General features: G+C 37.6%; 1 protein-coding gene across 26 annotated transcripts in view; it reads left to right on the top strand.

The window, feature by feature from the left end:
* Nucleotides 1-19,094, top strand: part of ESRRG (estrogen related receptor gamma) — a 407,282-nt gene that overhangs the window by 348,765 nt on the left and 39,423 nt on the right. For all 26 annotated transcript variants that reach the window (XM_054818985.1, XM_054818988.1, XM_054818992.1 and 23 more), the window contains 2 exons: nt 5,075-5,185; nt 9,653-9,814. In XM_054818985.1, coding sequence (XP_054674960.1) covers nt 5,075-5,185; nt 9,653-9,814 — 273 coding nt within the window. The remainder of the gene's footprint in view (nt 1-5,074; nt 5,186-9,652; nt 9,815-19,094) is intronic.

Raw genomic sequence — 19,094 nt, 5'->3', positions numbered from 1 at the left:
TAAAATTTCAGGCAATGCTGGGTATCTTACAGACATCTGTAGAAAATGGATCGTTACCCAGTTACATATCTCAAAAACTGAGATAGGAATATATTTAGTACATATGGAATGCTGTGTTAGAGGTGGAGCTTGCCAGAACGGCATCAGTGTGGAATGTATCTGCTTGCCATAAATCTCTCATATAGGGAGGACAGAACGGGAGAAGAATTTGAAATTTCCATAGGAAGTCAAAATTGCAGGTGTGATTCTGATCGCTAACCTCTTCTTTACTGATGTACTGGAAGGTAGAGAGGGAGTTTTGATTTATTCAGATATTAGTTCATATTTAAGTGAATTAGATTTATTTTTTCCAAAATAAAGAGCTCTCCCTGGTTATAGGTAGTGAGCAATTTCTTACAGGCAGTCCTAGTGTTGGTAGGTCTTGATTTGAAGGATTGGGCTAACGCCTTCAAAGTTAGTCTCAGGACTTCCTGGGGGTATAGAGATCCGTGGAAAGGACAAGAATGTTTGTGGGACAAGTGGACAAATGAACACCAGAGACTTGTAGCCAAAGTAAGAAGGAGGGGATGGACAAGGAGAGGTAGCTTCTAAAGGAGTAAATAGTATATAGATACTTTGGATATGGCTTGGATCTGTATGGAAAAATGAGATGACATGGTTAAATAGGATTATCGTACCAAGGACCTGAATTGCAAGACGAATGATATCTTTGGTATTTTATTATATAGCAGCAATCACAGTTGGTACCTGTCCCAGATGAGGGCTCCGAGACAGTGTAAGAAAAGGACTGCAGAATAGGAATAATAATTTGCATCTGTTGGTGAGGGAAGAACAGATGTGGAAATACAGAGAAAATGGAGGGTTCAGGTTTGCCTATGTTAATTTTGTTTAGATTGAGGTACTTGGTGGGTAGCTCATTTTGTGCATCAACTTTAGTCTTCAGTTATTGCTGTGCAAGACTATGTGGACGCTTTCACTTTAGAGTAAGTGCCCAATGTAATTTTGTTGTGTGTTGGTAAGCATTTGATAGAAATTATGCAAAGATTGTGTGAGGAACCAGGAGGTAAACCTTTTTTGTAGAAGCTTGTATAGTGACTATGAGACCATTTTTTTTCCCTTAAAAAAAAAAGGAAAAGCTTGAGGAAAAAAAAGAGCAGGAGGGAAAAAAAAAAGCTGGAGAAATTCTTATTTGTATTAGTATGTGTCATTGCTTTCTTTTAAAAAAGTAGCTATTGCATTGATTTATATAGTTTCCATTTCTCCATATATTACAGTTTTAGTCTAATCCTTCTCTTCTCAGCTTCGTAAATCACATCAAGATGTGTGAATACCCATGACTCCTGAACAGATGAGTTCATGAGTTGGCCTCGTCCTAAGGTATAAAGTGAATGTGTTGCACTTGACTGTTGAAAGTAACTGGTATCAAAACTGGTAGCAAGCCTGTTCTTTCCATTTGTATCTTGTGGTCATCCCTATTTTTCTCATTAGGGATTTTGGGGTTTTTTTCTGTTGAAGAATTTTACAGTCAACCTGAGCGTTGGGAAGTGTGGAGAATCAACTTGCTTGTCTTCAGTGGAGCTTTGTTTAGTGACATTAATGGATGTTTTGACCCTAAACAACTGTAATGATCATATATACGGTGCAATTCATTTGGAGATGTGACTTGAGTGTATATAGGTGGAGTGGATATCTTTCTTTTTGCTTTATGGTTGAGTACTGATAGGGTGAGTGAACTGAGTTGCTAAAGACTCTGGCAAGCCCATGTGCACAGCAGAGCTAAAGCCGCGGTCTACTTAACTTCTCCCTGTACGCTGCCTACGTGCCACAATATCCTCTTTAATAGTCTAAGTACAGACTGTGTGTTGAATTGTAGCAATTACCTCTGTGATCAAAATGTTAAGCTCCTCCTGCCCCAAATGAAGATCTTTGCGGACAAAATTGCTTGTCTGTCTGTCTTTTGTTTTTCTAACAAAGGCGGCATCAGCTGTTACTATCTTGAGAGCAGATAAATATAATTTTATGTAATGAATTCTCTCATACAAGCTATAGGAGTTCCAGAGGAAAATGCATACATATACACAGGAACCTCTGCATTTCAGTTTGCTACCCACCAAACTCCAAAGTTTGGAATGTCAGATGGGTATACTTTCTTAAGCAGTGTCTTGCATTGTGTTTGCTTCTATAAAGACTCTCGGGAAGTAAAATACCACTGAGAGTGTGTTAGATTATCAGAAATTGATTCTAAAATAGCTACCTCGTAATAGTACAAGGAGCAAGGAATGCTTAGGACCTAAAATGATGGTAAACTCCATATCAGTTTTAATGAAAGGGTTATAAACCTCTAATTTATAGTCTATTGGTATTAAGTTATCACAATGTTTTCACGTTACAATTGTAATTAGTTATATTAGAGATTTAGGTAATTTTAAAATGTGCAATACCATTGCTTCTCAGATATTTAGGAGTATAATGATTTTCTTTTTAAAAAAGAAAGTAGCTATATTTGCAGATACAGCTATGTATTATAGGTGAGTGCATGGATATATGTATAATTTTGCTATTGTGACATTTGTCTGTATTTCCTTCCATTGAGTATGTGAATGGCTTGAATGTGTATCTCAGCAAATGCAAAGGAGGTAAAAAAATTGTTCATCTTGGTAGATTTATATTATTTTAATTTAAGCTTCAGTTCCATTACTTTTTGATTAAACATACTTCTGTCTGATGCTATCCATCTTTTATCACTATGAAATCTGCTCCCAAGCAGAAAGAAGGATGGCATCTGAATTATGCAGAAATCATTTTCTATCTATTTTTCTTCAAACGCTGGGCAGTCTTTTTCATAATCCCACCAATATCGCATGTGGCTTGTTCTAATCCTGTGCCTATTTCTGAATATTCAACTGTCAAACCTTGGTCTTTTGCTATTTGTTTTTATGGCAGCATATTGTCCTGGATGTCACTTGCTTCAGATGTAGCTCAAACTCCCGATTCAAGGGTGGAGGAACACTGAGTTATCATTAGCTCCAAAAAGCTTTGGACTATCAATTCTTAAAGTGGTCTTGTAGTTCGTACATTTCTAAGTATAACTTTAAAAATAAGCAAAAAAAAATCACCATGCTTTGTTGATTGAATCACCATGAATTTTATCAAATAGCTTGGACCACAAATCAGTCACAAGTTTGGTAGTGATATAGGTAAATACCATAAATAAGATTTCATTCATCATTATACACTGACCTATTTGGGTATGGTGTTGATGTGGTTTATTATTTATATAATGTGATTCACAAAAATATAATTGGTAACATACAATGAGAAATGTAATTCTTGAGTGAGTGAAATACAGTGTCTTCTGCAGTAAACAGAATAAAATTTCGCTATTAAATAGAGGTGATCATCACCCACTTCCCTGGCGAGCAAAAACTATTGAGCACTGTTGTATACAATTCACTACATTATAGTTACAGACATTGGTTGTATCCTTAAGCCAAGTATCTCCTGTGTTACTAACCTTTGTAGATACTAACAGTCCGTCTGGGCGGAGAACCCCATGCACACAAAGCCTGCCCTGCTGATAGAGGAGCACGGAATTGGACCTCCAAACTACTGTCTTCCTTGGGTCAGCTAGTGAGTGTTCTGGTGTTTCATGCCAGCTTGGAGAGTAGGACACAGAACAGGAGAAGGGAAAAAAAAAAAAAAAGCAAGAAAGATAAAAGAAGAAGAAACAAAAACAATCCAACAAGAGTTAGCCTTGGTTTTCTGGCTGGTTGGCTAAATGACTTTTCTTCACCAAAACCCAGTCAATCCTCTTTGGTTTTTGAGGATGAAAGAGGTCTGACAGATGTTTCCTGGTAACTAGACTGTGCTACCAGTACAGGTTCATGGGCAGCGTGTAAACTCTGTGCTGTATTCTTCTTGCCGTGCACATAAACTGTAATTTCTTTGGTGGTGGCTTCTCTGCTGTCCAGAAGCCAGTTCTGGAGGTATTTCCTACAAGGGAGAGATCAGGGAGATGGGAAGTAGCAGAGTAGGACACAATAATGGCAACAGAAAAGATAAATACAGGGAGGAGAGCTAAAATAGACACTGAAAAGAAAAGTGAGAATGTGAGCTGCGCTTTATTGCATCGCTCACAGGGCTTGTTGATATGTAAGGTGTCCTTGCATTCTTGTCTAGTTAAATCCATGTCATCAGGGACAAATTTTGCACTTGGTATTACTTGTCCTGTTGCCCTGCATATGTGCCAAGTTTTTCAACTTCAGTGTTATGTTACTACTTGGTTATACTGACATTCGTCCTGGTTGTCTGGAAGTCTGCCTGGGTGACTCGGAAGGAAATAAAAATACTTCATTGTTTTATAGGACCTACCATCTTTTTTTCCCCCTCCTTTCTTCATTTTGTCTAGGAGAGCAGCTATGGCTTGTTTCAGGAAGGTAAACTCCTATATATCTGTACAAAACAGGTAGCGGAATGCTTTATTGAAGCAACAAACAATATGGAGGTAGAACACAAATGTTAATTCATCATTGATGACGTCTAAATGAACAGCCATACAATTTCTTTCAAACCCTCATGAACCATTTGAAGTCTTTAAGCCACACATTTATTCTTATTTTACTAAAGGTACTTACTTTGTATCCTCTAGCCATGTTAATCCATGTTAATTAAAAGCATCGGTTTTGACTATCTAAACTGTATACAGCAGTTATTGTTTCTAAAGTTCTCTGTACTTCTCTACTCATAATGTTAGCCTTGTATATCTATGGTGTTATTACAGCTTTGAACTTCTGCTTCTGGCAAAGATGACTTAAGATCATACTCTTTAAAATGGAAACTAAACTTCTTAGCTGTTTTTAATGATATGTAAAAATGAACAAATGGTTTCAAACCAACAGGAAATTATGTTCTATACTTAGGCTCGCATGTGTGAAAATCTAAATGGCTTGCAAATACTTGTAGTGTTGCTTTCCTTTTTGAATAAATATTGGAAGGCAGGAGACAGAAGATTGTTACCCGAAAGGCATCCTCATAATATATTTAATTACATGTTTGCTTGTTTTTCCCAATATAGGTGTCCGCCTAGACAGAGTACGTGGAGGTCGCCAGAAGTACAAGCGCAGAATAGATGCAGAGAATAGCCCATACCTGAACCCTCAGCTAGTTCAGCCAGCAAAAAAGCCATGTGAGTACACCAGATATACAAAATTTCTCTTTGAATACAAGGTATTGATTCCTAGCCCTGTTTGCTAAGCTCCTTCCGACTGGGACAAGGGTTCGGTCAGAAGATATTACCATGAATACTATATCCATTTAGCTGTTAACACATTTTGGTTTAAATATGCTTATCTTTCTCAAGTGGAGTTGAACAAAGAATATTTTTACAGGTGGAAGTGTATAAAAGCATGGTTTATGCAGTGCAAATTTTACGTTTGCAGGTTGTCTTTATTTTCAGTGGTACATAAAATGGTTCATACTGTGATCATTAGTTCATTGAAGCTTCTAGTTTCAGATTTCACAAGAAACTGATTTTTGTAGTTTTCACTAACTAAATGAGTTTGACTGCTCAACCTCCCAATGAAAATACATTGAGAGCATCATTAATTTATACCTATAGATTAATACACTACCTAGCATTAGATTAAAACAGCAATGTGCCATACTAATAACAAGCATAGATTGGTAGTTTGGACTCTAGTACCCTCATGGATTTTTTTTGCTTTGTTTTGTTATGTTTTAATAAAGTCCTTGATTGTATCTCACTAGGCTGAAATTGAGAGAGAGAGAGAGATGATCATCTCATTGCTAAAATACAAGTTCCATCCTCTTTGCGATTAACTAAAAATAGTTAGGGGTTTTGCTTTGCAGCTTATATAAACTCAAGCAGTGACTGTACTAATTCCATGAAGTAATTTTAATAGCATTATAGCCGTAGTGCAAGAGGCTAGTGTATTACCCTGCAAAGGCACACATGCGGTATCAAGTGTTGTAAACTCTTCCAAATTCAAATGAGAATACACACATCCAGTTGCTCTCCTGCCAAGATTAATTTGCTCCTAAAATAGAGAAATAAGCCAGAGAAATAAGGAGGGCAAACTCCTCCTTGTCTCCCATTTGCCTCTGACAACACACATGTCCGTTTTAGGCTCTTGAAAATACCTGGCTGTATGGAAAATGGAATTTGTTTCCGTTCGTGTTCCCCAGTAGGGGACAGTGCTGTGTACAATACATTTGAGCATATGGGGATCTGGAGAGCAAATAAACAGTCTTTGAACTGTAAGTGAAAGGGCATTTTAGCTGTGTCAAAGAAAAAACAGCCAGTTTTACATAAAATTAAGGCTTAAGTGAACATATGGCATAGTTTCCTTTTGCCTTTCCAAAAAACATTATGCTGATTATATTCCTTCAATTGTCCAATCTGGCATCTTCTACTCAGCCTCCATAAGCTGTCCCACCGTTCTGTAAATACAATCTAGGGCTGCACTAAGCAGATTTTCCACATTATAATAAAAACTTTCTGATAATACAATAAAATTTAATAAACTCTAATGCTTAATTTCATTAGAGGTTTAGTTTTCCTGGGTGCACAGATTGTCAGTTTTTCATTCACTTGATATTGTCATTGAGTAGAAATGTTGATAGCCTAGCATACCAAAAAAGCCAAGACCAAAGAGGCAGAAGAAAATAGAATCCAACTTAAAAACCCCAAGCCCTTCAGAGGTTAACGCTGTTGTACTGAAACACGAGACTCTCCGTGTAAACCCAAGATTACTGCAAAGTAATGCATTACATTACCTTTAAGATGATAACTACACCAATTTCTGTAAGCTCCATTTGCCTGAGATAAACTAACCTCCGTATAAATCATTACTCATTACCGAAGTGCCTCCCTTCATTTTCCTTAGCTCGTCCAATTACAAACATTTTTGTTACAAACATTTATAAAACTTAATTTTTGGATCCTGTCAAATAAGCGTCAAGACTTGAAACAGTTGAATCGGTTTTGTGTGGAAGTAGCCTGGGAGATTTTCTGGACCCTGACTGATAGTTTGTGCATAACAAAGGCACAGGAATGAAAATTGGGTTCTATTGATTCTAATTAGGGAAAGATTAAATAAGATTTACCTAGAAACAGTGCTCATGGCTATTCAATTTCCTGAGTGATGGAGCTTTCTGAGTACATTCAAAATTTTCCTATGGTCTCTACTAATGCACGCTCCAATAAATGTACCTTTCTCCCACTATAGGGAAAGAACAGGTGTTTGGAGGATCTTTCCTACACCTACCTCTGGCCTCTATTGTATTTTCCAGCTTCACCATGGAATCTAACGGCCTACCTGTAGATCTTGTTGATTGTGAAAATAAAAAGAATTGGAGATTTTGCAAATCCTGAGTCAAAATATACAATATTCCTGAATAATCTACAAAAAGCCATTGGTGAGGAACCTAATAAAAAAAAGGAAAGAGGTTCTTTGGCCATTTCTTCTGTTTGCAGGGGGAAAAAAACAACTTGCGGATGTGAGTGCTTGTTCATTCATTTATCACCGATTAAAACCCCACAAAGTTGAAGTCCTCAGCTACATGTGTTTTGATATTAAGAAACTCTAATTTATTTATCCTACTTTTCAATACATGTAAAAATATTGGAATTTGGGAAGAAGCAATGTTATCTTTTCTCACTTAAAAAGACTATGTTTTCTGTGTGAAATTAAACAGGATATGAAAAGACTGTTTAAAAAATAAAAAAATTATGTGCAAAGGCTGTTTGCCAATATAAGTTAAAACTACCATCTGTCATCTTTAAATAAGAATAGAATTCCTCATTAATCAGTTTGATAATCAGTAGAATATTGAGATCAAGAATTACTCGGTTGGCATGGTTCCCATAGTTCATATAAAGCATGAATATATCCCCTTGTAATAAAACATGCTTGATGTGATGGTTTCCAGTTGGCTCTTGCACTTATTTTATGAAGGGCTAACATATATCACAACTTCTGACACACAAATTTGGAATAAGGCAAAAATTGTAGAGACAGTAGATCAGAATCGAGGAGTCTGTGTCACAAAAGAGCAGTAAAGTATCAGAAATCTGAATCAAGTGAGTATTTTATGGAAATCTGTCATGGGCTGGTGGGGAGCTTCTCTGACACTCCTGGGCAAGTCACATCCCTGTCAGCTTCCATTGCAGGTCCCCCACAGGAGGGCATGCGGAAGGGGAGGGCGATACTCATCCTGGCAGCTTTCTCTGCAGTCAGAAAATACTTTGCACCTTCTCATGATGGAATCCCATTTATATCAAGCCCCATAACTCTTTATCCTAACGAAGGGAACAGATTTGTGTAAATTCACTGAAGGGTGCCATTTCGGCTTTAAATTCTGGCGGCGCATTTGAGGTCACAAAATGTACCTACCATGAAAGGTAAAATGTAAATATATATTGGGAAGTATAGTAATGTATCCCGTATTAGGAGGCTTAATGAATTAGTCCTTTTCCCATTTTTCAGCTCTGCCTTCTCAGAGTAACAAATCAGGCTCCTGTGTAAAGATACGGTATTTCTATTGTGCCTCCACGTGGATATAATGCTCATTTTATGTTTATCCTACTTATGGAATATAGAAGAGCAACACTGTATTTATTGTAAATCTTTCAGGCTCTTCTACTCTTTTTTTTTTCCTCTTCACTTTTCCTTATAACTTAATTGATTATTCCAAATCGATTTCATAAGTCATCTGTATGAAAAAGTAAGTAATAAACACCTGAATGAAAATGCTATATAGATAGAAATAGGCAGTGTGTGAATATGATAAAGTATAATTCTTTGCACAAAACTAGTTTTCTGAGGTAGAGTCTCCATCTGTTGATACTCTCCTTAGTTTTCACTCTTTATTTTCATTGATTTTAATAGCTTTTCCTGGCTGGAAATGAGAAGAGATCATTAGTCTATTTTTGTACTTAAAGAAGCAAATTTTTTTACATCGTTCTAAATTTGTGTGTTTCACTGAAAAGCAAATATAAGACAGCAGCCCACTTTTCTGACAGCATAAGCCCCAAGGAGTGCAGATGCATTTTTAACATTTCAACAGGCAGGATACCCATAATCCCTATAATAATATGTGGGATAATGAGCACTGAGAAAGTCCTGAGACCGTTTTTGTTGCAACAGTTGAACAGTGACATCCAGACCAAAGAATGGTAGTTGGTATTGCTGACAGAAGTTACAGATTTCAGTGACTGACTGATTGCTTGTGGTATTTACTTGCTCAAAAATTATACCAGCCTTTGGGGATGGGTGGGTTGCAGGTAATTAGAAGGTGGCAAAACTTTTCTAATTGGACAGTCCGAAATACATTATAATGCATGAATATTTTCTGCAAAGTTTGTATTCCAGTATTAGGAGGTGATCATGTATTTCTACATTCCATTAAATCTACTATCTTAAAAGCATACATGTCTAGCTTGATAAACATTGTTAATGGATCAGATTCGTTGCTGCTGTAACCACTTGTAGAAGCCAGTGAAGTTACAATAAGGTTTAATTAGGTCCAGTATCTTAAGACAAATTCCGTGCCCTTTGAAATATGAGCCATCTGTTTGAAAAGTAGAATGATGCTACTGGTGATCTTGTACTGTTCTGGACCGTTTTTACAGATAACAAGATTGTCTCCCATTTGCTGGTGGCTGAACCAGAGAAGATCTATGCTATGCCTGACCCCACTGTTCCAGACAGTGACATCAAAGCGCTTACCACTCTTTGTGACCTGGCAGACAGAGAACTGGTGGTGATCATTGGATGGGCTAAGCATATTCCAGGTACATACAGCTTTTATTGCAAATAGATGACATACAGAAATCATCACACGGGTTATTCTCTTCTGGTAAAAAATATGATTTATTCTCTCACTACAATGCATAAAGTTTTCTTAAGGCTCCAGATTATTCACATAGGACATAGGTTAGGTGATAATACATCTTACCGTGCAAATAGTATTATTGTTGCTATGAGTATTACTATATTAATAATTTTTGCATGCTACTCAGTGAGTGATTTTTTTTCATATATTACTTTTATTAAGATAAGCTTACCTTTCTATCCAGAGTATTAGACTGATGTGAAGGGTAAGTAAGTCCTCTCCTCTGTACCCATCTGATTCAGCGGTAGTTGAATGTAAGTTTGGTTCCTCTATTACATAAATGCAGCACTATCTTATACTGGCCACGGGAGATACAAAAATTGTTACATTTTGGCAAGGCACAGAGGAATTGTTCTCTTCATTGAGTGAACCTGTATGAGAACTGAATTGTACTAGCAGCTCAGTAGAAAGAACTGAATTGTACCTAAAGGTCTCTTCTTATAGCTAAGTAGTGCCCTGGTCTGCATGAAATGAACCACAGTCTACATCACGTAAATGTGTTGATATTATAAAAGCTGACTGACACTCTTGGTTAGCAAGAAAATTGGGGGTCATTAAAAGCAGTTTCTCAGAAGATCAGTGATTTCTTCAGGTAACATTTCAGGTATATTTTATTTCCCCCCAATGCTGAGGTATTTGTGCTTGCTCTGTGGGCTAGCAGACAAACATACAGAGTCTCCAGGGTTCTCAGTCTGTCACCTTTCACAAATGGTAAAGTCACACAAAAAAGGTTGGCTTTTTTTCTTGTTTCTTAAGGTATTTTTCTAGTTCAGCAGATGAGTGAACATGTTAGTGTGTTTTCATCAGCTCGGTAGTTTTCTAATTTTGATAGTGGAGCCTTACTAAGCATAAGAACAGATAACCTTTAATTTGTCTGAGTAATACATCGTCCTCATTTTAGATGTGATTTTGGGACACCTTAATAATAGAATAAATCATCCAGTTGTTTGTTTATCAAAGTTAAATATATTTTATTTCTAGTATCAAAAGAAATCACAACGAAATAGAAATAGAAAGAGTCTTCCTGGGTTTTTTCCCCTTGTGCTAACCAGCACAAAGCCTCAGTTGTTCTGGTACGTGCTTCTGGGTCATCTTCGATAAATATCAACAATAACAAAGAATAATAATAAAATAATTTGTACATTTATGAAGCATTATTTTACTTCAGATGAGAGACAGCAGCCTACAGACTAAAATAGTCAGTATGCGACACAGTTGAAATTTAGTCATTCTCTCTGCCACAAATGGTATATAAACAAGCTTTTGTATCACAAGCAATGTTTTTCTGGTACAGTTAACTTATTTCTGTCTCCTTAAACTAGTTTGTCTTTATGCTTTGAATGCTACAGTAATTTCTTTAATCAAATTGATGGAAGTCCCTTTCCCAGCCCACACTGAAACCAATTTATTGGTCATGATACGCCAGCTATGTTGCTAACAGTCGTAACGAACTGTCAGGCAATATCGCAGTGAAGCTAATTTGAAGTCATTAGGTGTGCAGCGTTCAGGCAACAATTTGTTACAGTGGTTAGGAACACAGCTGACATTTCTGAATGGCTTTGTTCAGCGCAGTTCTAGATGAGCCCAAGCAAATTGTAAACTAATTTAAACATCACTCTATATTATACTAGCTACTTTGTCTTACACTGGTTGCTAATAAAGCACCCCAAATTAAGTCAAAATGAGTTAAATAGGTGAGTTTGAGTTTCATCTTTGGAAGACACCTAGATCACCCTAAACAAAATAGAGTAGCTCTCAAAGAAGTCAGACATGCTCCGTTGTAGTTGCAGGGGAACTTTTGTCAGTTTGACTTGTGAATATGCTGTGTAGCTTTGATTTGGCTGGAGGGATAGGGAGAGCAGAGGGATGAGGCTGAGCAGCCTTTAAAATGATGGCTTTGGTTAGCATGGAAAAGCTATTGGATGCTGTAAACTGGCCTTGAAAATTTAAAGTCTACAATCTGAAGCAGCTGAGGAACATTTCTGCCATGAGGCAGCCTTTTCTTACAAGGTAAACTCAAAACCACACCTGCCATGCTAAAGCCACACTAGCACAGTTTACTCACCTGACTGTTTAGGAATGAGAAGAAAAAAAGCAGCAACCAGGAAATAAAGACAATCTTTCTATAAGCCTTCTGGTAACAGAGAGCAGTGATAAAATCTGTGCTTGTTTTCTGGCATTCGATCACAAAAATCAAAATGCAAAGGGGCTTGACATGCTAAAGGGCAAATGTGATGAGCTTTTGTAGCTTGATTTTGAATGATGGAGTAGTGTTGAACTTGGACTGCCTACGCTCAGCTAAGGTCTGGCACAAAACAACTTGTAGAAGAGCCTGGATTGGTGCTAGCTGACTGTTTTCTAAGCTAACAAATGTTAAAAACATAACAGAATTGGAAAAAGGATGAGTTAGAAAAAGGGTGCAAATTGCATACAAGTTCACTGTAGCTCAGCGGACTAAGTAAATCCTTGGTGTAAATCTCTTGGAATCGATTAATTATAGCAGTAGCAAATTTGTGCATAGTGCAGCAATCAGCAAATCTTTCTTTACTGTGGTGATTTCTTAAGGTTCGGTATAATTAAAGGCCCTTATATATCAGGTGCTTAATAACTAATAAAGATTTCGGCTGTAAAGCATTGTAATTCGAAGTAAAATTTGTCTTTGTGGAAGAAACCAAAATAATGTTTTTTCTATTCTAACAGACAGTCTTTTAATGAGATTATCTTTAAAAAGGTAACAATGCAATATGCATTCTGCCCTGGCCAACTGCTTCCCATTGCAGTCATAGACTAAAAAATGTTTTAAAATTACACAAAGTTCAAATGCTTTCATAAAATCATTAGTAATTTTGTGCTATTGGGAACATTTCAATCGTTGCTTTTATTGAACAAAAAGTTTATGCCATCTACAAAAGGAAATATTGAAAGAAAAATATATATGGAAAGCCTTTATCAGTAAATAGAATTAGTCTCCTTGCATTTATAAATCAAATAAATGGAAAGTGTGTTGTTATGAAACATGACCATGTCTTATCTGAAGAAGAAAAAGATCACAATGGCATTAGGAAATGCTTGACTTTAGTTAGAGGAGCGTAAGGGCACAAGAACAGATGATGGTGCCCTAATAGCCCTTTTTAAGAATGACAGGGCCCCGCCATTAGCATCCTTTTATATCCTTGGAAATTGCTCATGCCTCGCTTTTCTGGTTCCTATCTGCCTGACTCTTTTTTATTTCTCTTTCAATTTCATCCGCGCTCGGATAAGCGCATGCTAACACAATATGATTGAGCTGTAAAATGGAACGCTGTCGCCTCTAATCTCTTTTATGTAGATATGGAGGTACTTCCACACTCCACTTCATTCTCTCTCCATTGTTGGCCTTTTTAGAATGTGTTGCCGAGTAATGGAGGCTCAGTCAAATATTAGAGCTAGGTTTCACAGGGTGTGATAAGAAGATTATCAGCCCAGCAGTCAGATCTATTGTTGTTCTTTGTGTCAGATTAAAATATTCCGATGTACTGTAACTTCGTTAATAAAATACTGAAGGTGCTTAGGGAGAGGCCGATGCTTCTTCGTCTCCTGCCTGATGAGGCAAACCCCCTATTAACTGACCTAAACAGATTGTAAATATCTTTATTAAGCCTCTGCAAGACTTTTCTATTTATTTTTTTAAATTTTATTTTATCTTCTAAATAAGAGAGCCCTGCTTTATTCAATATTTACTGATGCTTGAGTTTCCTACCCTTTGCATGGGATTTTGGGGAGGTTCCATTTTATATTAGCTGCATTATATTAATTATACTCTTTTTCCACTATGGGGTAGAATTCTGCTGATACCTAGTCACAGTATCAGAGTCGTTTAGGCACGATCTCTGTAATGTAACTATCTCATTGACATTCAGCAAAAATGTGCAATGTTCTTTCATATTAAGTGGAGGCAGGAAACATTAAGCTCTTAAAAATGTGCATAACAGGAAGCTAAAGACAAAATGTTCTCGAAAAAATTTGCATGCATGAAAAAACATCAACCAGACCATAGAAATCAACTTTTTGCACTTAAAATGAAAAATTTGTTTGGAAACAGTAAATCAGACTAATACATCAAAAATAACTAGTTACATTATTTAGTAAAACAAGCCTGCTTGTCTTTAGCTGCGTCCCTGTTTTGCTAGCAGTAACAGTGGTTGAGAAAGGAAATAGTTAGAAATTGATACTGCCACTGGTGCTAGTATTTAAAAAAAAAAAAAAAAGGGCATGATTTTGATGGAGCAAATCCAAAGATGTTTTTAATATTTTAGCGTTAATGTTTTATGAAACATTATTGTTCCGGCATACTCTTTGTGGAGCACAATATTTAAGCTTTCTTTTCCAAAGCAGCTCTCAGGGGTATAGTTTAACATTCTAATACTGAACGAGAACATGATTTGCTGCAGAGTTGTTCTTTCTAAAATCCCCTTTTCTCATCATCTGTTTCAGAAACACCACCCCATGTAGGTAAATATACAGAGAAAAAGTTGAGCATAATCGCTTTTGGAAAGCAAATGTTCAAGAAAGCATGAGAGCATACATATATGGTACATCCATGCAGATACGAATTAGGTATATATGTACCTGTTCTGATGCACGTAGTTGTTTATGTATCTACATCTTAGTGGACATACAGCGTGTGTTTAAATGACAGAGAAAAAATGCTGAAATGTTACTTTATGGTAGTATTCACGTGGTAGGACTTTGAAGACAGACTGAAATCGTAAGTTGGAACCATCTGGTGCATATAATCACTTACGTTTTTTCTATAGCCAGTATCCTGTTTATGCCCAAATCCCTATCTGGATTGTTACTGGGGCAGCTAATACAGAATCTCAGCTCTGCAAGGGGAATAGATGTCTTCCAGTATGTCTGTACCACGCTGCTCTCTGCTGTAAAACCTGTTATTTCTGCTAAGGTTGAGGCCTCCTGTGGTCCCTTGTGCTGCTAGCTGAACCCAGGAGTATTTCAGGCAACGAGAGGGCTCCTGCAGCTATCTTAGAGGCTCCTATCACAGGGTGCCTGTCACTCCAGAGGCAGGCGGACATGTAAATGTGGTGTTTACTGCTCATGTAACATGGAGTGGAGTATGAGCTGTTCCGTGCTGACTCAGAGGTTTGTAGTGATAATACCTTGAGCCTCCTGGGGAATCAGGACATCCTGCCCTTTATCAATGTGATATCTTGGACACTTTGTAAGTTCACTTTGCCTTCTGTTTATCAACAGCCCACTATCTGTTCTTCTTTTAACTCCTTCTACAAACACGCACTAATTATGGAAATCAGACATGCTCTTCCTATGATGGAAATGTTCTTGAACTCACAACTAGAATGACATACGTGATCTGAGGCAGACCATTCCCTGGGCCTTAGAGGTAGGGATTCCAGCCAAAAGGTTTCTCAAAGACTCTTGACTTCCTTGACCTCTCTCACTAAATTGTACAGTATGGGAAATCAGCAATTGAACGTCAGTTTTATTTTTGAGCATTAGCGTGCATGGACCGCTCAACACTGCCAGTATGTAGATCACCATGTTGATACAAGCTGCTCTGAGTAGAATGGAACACAGATGTGCCTAAAATGCCAGCAGTTCATCTATCCCACTGCTTGCATCAATGTTTTTACCATCATGTCAAGTGCTAGGAATGGTGGCGTTTTATAATTTTTTCTCATTTTTTAAAATAGTATCACAGAGAAGGTGTAAGTGTTTTTGCAAGGCAGGGAGGAAGTGGGATTTCCAGGAAAGTGTATGAATAAACATGTTAACAGTCTCTTGGCATTCTCAAAACAAAACAGGAATCTGCAGTGTCGTCAGTGGTAGTTACAGAAAGGTCTGTTTGTTTATTTTAGAATTATTTCATATATTCATCTGAGATACGATGGCAGACTATTCTCAATGGATCTGTTACTGAAGTCAGTTGCAAAATTTAGGTGATACCAGGAAAAAAGACAAGGCTCTGTGCGCAACTAGAGATGTACACACTCAGTGTGTCTGCTAATCAGAAAAGACCAGTTCCGGGTCAGAACGGAGACAGACAGCAATGGAGAGGGGAGGAGGTCTCTAGTACTACTAGTCATAGATGTCCTGCGGTAAAAAAAGCACTTTAGTTTCCAGGATAGTCACTTCTGGCATCTTTTACTAGCATTAAGTGGGGGGAACAACAATAAGCCCAGGCATATAAACATCTCATCACCTGCAAATTATACGTGAATATAAAATAAATGTGCAGTAAGACTCTTACAGAAGCATCTGGACTCTTGCTAGTTTTTACTTTAAGGTCCCTATCTATCTGTTGAAACAGGTTGTTATTCTTCATCATCATCATCAAAAGCAAAACAACAATAAAAAATAGAATTAACAGGTAACAAAAGAACTTGGCTCAATTCTTATGTTTTACTTTTCTAACAGAAGAATCCTTTGTTAAAATACTCTTCAAGATCAGAATTAAACAGTGACTTTATGTCTCTACTAAGTTCACCTTTTATTCATATACAAGTACTCTCTTCCTTCCGAGGGACTCTTCCCCCCCCACCCCAAACAATCCTCTCCCTCCACCCATGCCCCCAACATACACACTACACTGTCTGGCTGTTGCAATTTTTTTTCCCAATGTCCCCCTTTATCTGCCTCAACCAATCTCCAAATGAATGCATGTCTATCATGGCCTTAGCTTTGACACTCTGGATATATTGATTAATAGTTGCCCTAAGCTCCTTTTAGCAAATCAAATTTTCACTTTTAGCAAGGATTTCGCCTCTGATTTATTCAGCAAAGTGAAATGCACTAAATTGACTTTGACATTCAGGGAAAATGGCTGAAAAACAAAGAGGGGAGGAAAGAGATATAAATTGTGTGGCAGCTGGAGACTTCAAGCATAAAAGAGGCAGTTTTCTGTAGAATATCACTGGTTAATTTGGAAACACGCATTTAAACAGGAGTGGAAATTATTTTCTTAAAATTAGATGTTTTTTAGACTGAGGATTTGGGATATAATAAGGTTTACTTAGCAAAATGCAATATATTCAACCCAAATTCATCACTTGCTAATCATGGTGCAAGTGTAGGATCCACTTTTGTTGCCACTAATAATTATTATGTTAAACGAGAGACAAAGAGGTTTCTGAGTAGTTTTATAATGAGGTGCTAAATTGGTAAATATCTTCCTACCATTGCATTATGTTGTTCACTCCTGTGGCCCTTTAAAAATAAGAAATGATTAACAAAAAGAGAGCAAATCAACAGTAATGAATGCCAGTGCTTTTCATTTTCTTTCTGTAAACAAAAATGGCTATTATTTGATTCCTGAATGCAAGAGTATAAAAAGCTGTAGCAGCCATTCCCTATTATTCTTCTAGCAAAATCAAGAGTGTTGTGTTACCCTGGATAACTTGTAGACTGACTTACACAACCTGCTTCCTTACTTGCAAACATTGTATTACCGAGGAACCATGAGGCTGAAAATACACCTTCACATGTTTGACGGTGTTCAAAGGTGATGCTGAATAGAAGAAATGAGAGGAAAAAATGAAAACATTTTAAGCCATTGCAGTAGCACGTCTGAGGGTATTTTGAAGGAGGAGGTGTAAGAAGATGCAAAATAAAACCACAGGAAGTGGTTTGGGCTTATTCAGCAATCGGGCATTACAATAAGAATTTGTAGAAGAAAATACAGATGGTATTTTGCCCGGTTAATCTATAGAGACAGGCCGAGAGCCTTCGGTAGGATCAGTTGTCACGGGTGTACAAGTCAAATGTGCGATGCCAGCCTCTGTTGTTTAAGGATCTGGCCCCGAAGGGATAAACCCACATCAGTAGTCAGTATGTCAGTGGGAGCCGAGAGTTTTCTTTGTCCCCTGTGTGTGCTCCGCCTCAAAGTCTCTGCAGCAATGTGCAGAATCGAGCTTTAAGCAAGTATTTCCACTTAGAGGACAACAATACTCACCTTTGTACCTCTTCTTGTGTGACAAACGAGTTTACTAGATTAGGTCTGTGTAAATTGCAGATGACTCAGAAACAGTTTTCCTTCTTCTGAGCCAACAAGGAATTAATCTTATTACCAGAGGGTAGGAAGTCTAAACGTATCTTAACCTTTTTAATTTTACTGTAGTCTCCGTTCTCTTTTTTTTTTGGTGAGCAAGCTGAATCTGAGACTTCAGCAATAATAGCTGTTTGCAAGCGGGACAGCATCTGGAGTGCCGTACAGGAGATAGCTGGGCACATTAGATTTTCAGGCGTGTTAACCTCTTTAAAGTCGTTCCACCTCCTATAATTTAGTTCAACTGCCAGCCATATTAAAGGTCTGCCAGTTAGGAGCATACTGTATGAAACAATTCAAACTTCCGAAATAATCTTTGAGGGGGCATCATCCTTTCCCAAACTTAGTTCCTAGCTGTACAATTGATACCACAAGGATGGCCAACTTCTTACAAGTAACGCGTGGCCACAAGGCAGGAAGGTGCCTTGCTCAGAAGCACAGTCAGAAAGTGGAACAAATCTTGACATTATTCCTTAGGTGAGGAATTTGTAGAAGAGGCAAATGCTGCAAATCTGAGCCTGTCATTTGTGTTCACTCAGTATCACTTCCGTGTTCATAGGACTCCTCTCCTTTAGCAAAATAAGGCTTTTTTCAACCAAATTCAGAGTTTAAAGAACATCGAAACAAAGAGATTTTTTTTGTCAGATTTGAATTCCTGAAGGCTTTGTTGGAAATAAGATCATGAATGTTACATGTCATTTAAATTGGCCTGTGAAAGGATCATAGAATATACTGGGAATGCAGAAGTAAAATTAGAGCAATGTAGCCCTCTTATGGTAACCGTTTAGCCCATTTTAAAGTAAACAGGTGACTTACTCCTCTAACTTTGCTGCCAGCGAAAGTATATTTACTTTGTTCTGGGTGGGGAAGAAAAGAGCAGCTTGTCAGTCATATGTGTTGATACTGTCAATTCAGGATGGGAGGAGGGAGAGGGGAAAGAGCCGATGGCTCAGGCTGGATTTGGAGCAGACAGGTCTCCACCTGTATGACTGGGTCAGCAGCACAGAGTGGTCTAGTTTCCTAAAGGCAGCTGAGACCCGTTAAATACTCTAATTCTAAGGATGCCTCTACTTTCTCTCTGGATGAGTTCGGCTTCACACCTGCTTAACCTACATTAGAA

Source organism: Grus americana, chromosome 3 (assembly GCF_028858705.1).
Source record: "Grus americana isolate bGruAme1 chromosome 3, bGruAme1.mat, whole genome shotgun sequence".
Taxonomy (NCBI): domain Eukaryota; kingdom Metazoa; phylum Chordata; class Aves; order Gruiformes; family Gruidae; genus Grus; species Grus americana.
Note: the sequence above shows the minus strand (reverse complement) of the source record. Positions and strands in the feature narration are given on the sequence as shown.